This window comes from Phoca vitulina, unplaced genomic scaffold, assembly GCF_004348235.1.
Source record: "Phoca vitulina isolate PV1807 unplaced genomic scaffold, GSC_HSeal_1.0 scaffold21, whole genome shotgun sequence".
NCBI lineage: Eukaryota > Metazoa > Chordata > Mammalia > Carnivora > Phocidae > Phoca > Phoca vitulina.
The window spans coordinates 21234326-21238844 of record NW_022589724.1 but is presented as its reverse complement, the minus strand read 5'-3'; the positions used below and the strand labels follow the sequence as shown (position 1 = coordinate 21238844).

Below are 4519 nucleotides of genomic sequence, written 5' to 3'. Positions count from 1 at the left end.
GTAGAAGTGCGGGCACTTAAATCCAGAACGCGATGGGATTCCATTTCTTTCCTGCTCTCTGGTTAAGGGCTCCGGCCCTCGGCACCCGAGGCTTCTGGGCTGCTAGACAGTGCAGTCCCCCTTCCTGGACCCAGTTAAACCCAACCATGCGCTGCCAAGGCAGGACGGTGAGTTTCTTCTCCAGTCGAAGCTTTGCAGGCAGTCGGTCTGGCTACTGTGCTCCATATCAGTCCTGAGCAAACACTTTCTACTGGGCCCCACGCTGGCTCTGCAGGCTTGGAGAAGGGCCCAGCCCACCAGCCCGAGAGGAGCTCTCAGTCTGGCCAATGCTGTAACAGGAGGGTCCCTCCAACTTGCTGTGGGGGCCGGGGTGGGGGACAGAATAGGTGCAAAAAGGAGATGTTGCGGGGCCAGGGAGGGGAAGGGCAGGGGAGCCTGTTTGGAAGATGTGGGAGAATTTGGTCTGGGGAAGTAAAGGGAATATGGGATGGGAATATGGGATGGGAGGCAGGGAGACAAGGAGACGAGGCTCCAGCTTTGACACAAGTGTGGGTCTCCTACTGGGCCTTACTGGGTTCCAGAGCCACCACACAATCTGGGGAGTGAGAGAGAACATCTTTCTGCTCATTGGCCACTTTTCTTTTAGTAGCAGAACTGTTGGTTCAAGCCAAAGCTCTCGAGGAGGGGAGTGGAGTGGCCCTGCCTGGCCCTGCACAGAGTTGCTCATAAACCTCAGCTCGGGGTGTACATGGTCCTCACCCCTGCAGGGCCCCTGTCTTTATTAGTTGTTTCATCTGCCATCCCTGGCCCTGTCTCTGCCCTTCCCCTCTCCATTCTTCCAATCCACTTATCAAATGTTGATTTAGATATATGTGTATCTTTCAAAAATAGTTTAGCTTAGTTTAATTGTGTGTGTGTGCTTCTTCACATGAATGTGCCTTCTGTTTTCAAAGCACAGTTTGGAAACCCCTGTGGAGATAAACCCTGTCATTCTACAGAGGTGACTGTTGCCCTGGAGGGGAGGGCGAACCCCCCAGGATCCCTCCATGGAGCAGCTGAGTGTGCCCAGGCCACCCTCTGACTCCTAACTCTGCCTAGCCTGCCAACTCTGGGTTACTGGTTTGAGGGCCACTTTCCTACCCCTGCAGACCTTGTCAGAGCCTTCACAGGCCCGCCTTCTCCTGGCAGCTCTTGGTGAACCAGGAACAAAGCATGGGAGGGTGGGGGTGGGATGGGCTGCGGGATCCAGCAGCCTCTATGGAGGGACGGTTATGCAGAGGCCAGGATGCCTGTGGCCCAAGTGTGGCCCTAGAACATGTCACCCCTTCCTCTTCTGGTTTTCAGCTCACACTTGATCTTGTGGGTGATGTTGAGAAATACCTGGGAAATAAGAATGCATCAGGGAATGGCAGCTGGGAATGCACATTGCTAGACCCCATTCCCAGAGATTCTGGTTGGCATGTCTAGGGTAGGGTCCAGATATATCTAATTCACAGGTGATTTTGATGCCGGTGAAATGAGGATCCCCTAAGAAACCATCTCAGGAAAGTACACTTGGGGCCACTGAGAGCAGAAGGGCTTTATTCCTGAGTTAAAAGCCAGGGTCTGGAACTGCAGGCTGCCCCCAGGGCCGGCCACGGCCACGGCCACGGCCAACAGTCTAGAGGAAACCTCCGCCAGCCGAGCTCACAGTTTGGGTCGGTGACCCACGATCTCGTCCCAGCCCTTGCGACATGTCCTGATGATCCACTCGTGCTCATCATCATCTGCAGGGGAAGAGGAAGAGCTGATCATGCCTGGTGTTTGCTGGGCCTTCTCTGGGCTGGGAGACCCGCAGGTGGGGTCTTGGGACTGGGGTGCATTCCAGCACAGGGGTGTGGCCTTGGTGCCCAGGCTAGCTCTGTGCTGGGAAGGAACAGATCTTTCACTAAAACCCGAATCCTTCAGTTGCCTGCGAATGCCTGGTCTTGGGGAAATTGAACACAAAGGGGTTTGCAGATGGTGGATATCACTGATGGAAGCAGGCACGGGGTCATCTGGCCACTCTGAGCCGGGCAGCCCTGACACGCACCCAGAGAGCAGCTTGCTCGGGCATTTGCCCCATCTGACACCCACAAAGGGCACCTCCCAGAACAGCCAGGCCAGGCCTTGCCGGTAGTGGCAGGAGCCGGAGCCCTCAGCTCTTCTTCGTTTCCTTTCTGGGTTTCCCATTGTAGACCCTTCTAAGAACCTGTGGCTCCCCAGGGGAACCTGACACCTCTGTTGACTCGGGTCCTTTCAGTGGGGAATAGAGAGAAGGAACTGATGTTCCTGTCGGCCCTGTGCTCCTTGATCTCCCCCATTTTAACCCCCGTGAGCACCTGCAGGCAGCAATCCTGCCATTCTGCCCATGAACAAGCAGGCTCAGAGAGGTCAAGTCACCGGCACACGGCCACAGGTTAGTACGCGGGAGAGCCCAGAATGTGGACCCAGGTTGGTCTGACTACAAAGCTTGTGCTGTTTTTTTAAACCTCGGAGAGAGGGAGTGAAACACAGTCTTTGGTCCCCCCCCATCCCCCACACCACAGTCATCTCTCTGGGGACTGACTTATTTTCCCCCATTATCCCCCACACCCACACCCAGCCCCTCCCCGAGCCCTGACAGAGACCCACTTGAATGGTGGGATATATACCCCTAAAAATGCATGCAGCTCTGTAAAATGTGTGCTGTTGCTTTGTGTGCGAATGTGGTTTTAATTTACCACCATAAATGGCATTGTGCTGTGAATTTCATTGTGTCTTACTTTTTTCACTCAACACTACATTTTCAAGATCTATTCTTGTTGCTCAATGTACATCTAGTCCTTTACCTCTTACTGCTGCCTAATACTCTGTGGTGGCTTCCCTGTGATGTTTTACTATCCGCCCTTCCGGGGCAGGACACCCAAGGGTGCTACCTCCAGTTACCAGAAATATTGCCAGGACAGACGTTGTTGGGCCCACCCCTTCCCGGACTCCTGGGAGAACGTCGAGGGGGAGGGTCTTGGAGTCGCGCCTGCGCTTCGTGAACCAAGGCTCCCAGCTAAGCCTGAGTTCTTAGGCTGTCCCTGCCTCATTCCTGCCTCACCTCTGTGTCAGGCCCTGGGGACAAAGAGAACTAGCCCAAACCCCTACCCTCAAGCTGTTCTCCTCAGGGCTACAACCCTGGAGCGGCTTTAGTGTCCTCTCCTGACCTGCCTCCGCCTAAGGGATGGGAGCACGGGACTACGGGTCCTCCTCGGGGACACATGGCGGTAGCCAGAGATCAAGGGCACCCCACCCCCGAGAGCTCGAACATGGAGGGCTAGCCCAAATCCTGCCCTCCCAATCAGATCCCCCTGCCCCCTTCCTCTTCTGGGAAAGCACCAGGCCCAGGCTCAGAGAGATGGAGCCTTACTGACAGCCTACTGTGTGCTCCGAGCTTTACAAACACCCGTCTTGTGGAGTCTTTGTGATAGCCCAGGAGGGTAGGGGAGGTTACCCCCATTTGAAAGAGGTGACGAGCCTTGCCTCACCTCCACAGCCAGTGGAATTCAAACCTAGGCCCATCAGACTCCAAAGCCTGACGCCCCCCCCTCCCCGCCAGGGCTGATGTGACAAGGGTGCCAGAAGGCGAGGCTGCCCCCACAGAGCTAGCCTCCTCGGCCTCCTTCCCACTCCTCCTTTGTATGTGACCCCAGGAAAGAGGCTTGACGCCTGGCACGCTCTTGCCTTCGAGGACTGCCCTGGGCAGCTGGTGGGCCTCAATTTCTCCCGGGGAGGCTGCCGGGGAATCCACGCGTGGCTGTCAACCCCGGGGGCGGGGACAGCGGCGGCACACAAGGAGTTAAGCGCTGGTGAAGCCCACTTTTGCCACACCGCGAGCAGCCTGGTTGATAATTACAGTTCTGAAGTCTCTGGGCTATTCGAATCAGTGCAGCTGCAAGCTCTTCAGTGCTAACCCCTGAAACCAGACAAACTGGGTTTATTGTGCTAAACCAGCCCTCAGGCCCCTCCCTGATCGTTACAAATTGACAGCAATGGACTTAACAGCCTCTTCACTACCCCTCTCGCTCTCTACCTGGCGGTACAGCCACCAATTTGAATCACAGATGCCTCCCCTCCCAGCAGCTGCTCACCAACCCTCCCTCCACCTCCTTTGCGCTACGCCGAGGCTCCCCTGGCCCCGCCACGCCAGGGTGAGGCTGCCGAAGCACGTTTCATCAATATTTAAAATGGAATTAAACCTGCAGCTTTGATTAATGCCTCCCAGAGCCCGGGAGTTGTGATTACTATTTTGCAAATTGCAATTGTTGGAATATGTTAATATGATTGTCTGAGAACATCTTCACCTTCTCAGATAATTTCACCCCTTTTTGGCAGGAGGGGAGGGGGGAGAGGAAGGGGGGGAAGATGGGGAAAAAAAAAACACCCCGCAAACTCTTTAATCAATTGTAAATTATTACCCTGGGCACAACTGCCGGGGGGGGGGGGGGGGGGGGGGGGGGGGGGGGGGGGGGGG

The 4519-nt window shown here is 55.7% G+C and overlaps 1 protein-coding gene across 1 annotated transcript in view; it reads right to left on the bottom strand.

Annotated features, from left to right (window-relative positions):
* Positions 1-1584: 1584 nt before the first annotated feature.
* The window catches only part of MORN5 (MORN repeat containing 5), a 28731-nt gene continuing 25796 nt past the window's right edge, over positions 1585-4519 (bottom strand). The window contains exon 5 of the mRNA XM_032419081.1: positions 1585-1766. Within this exon, the coding sequence (XP_032274972.1) occupies positions 1687-1766 (80 nt within the window). The 3' untranslated portion in view covers positions 1585-1686. The remainder of the gene's footprint in view (positions 1767-4519) is intronic.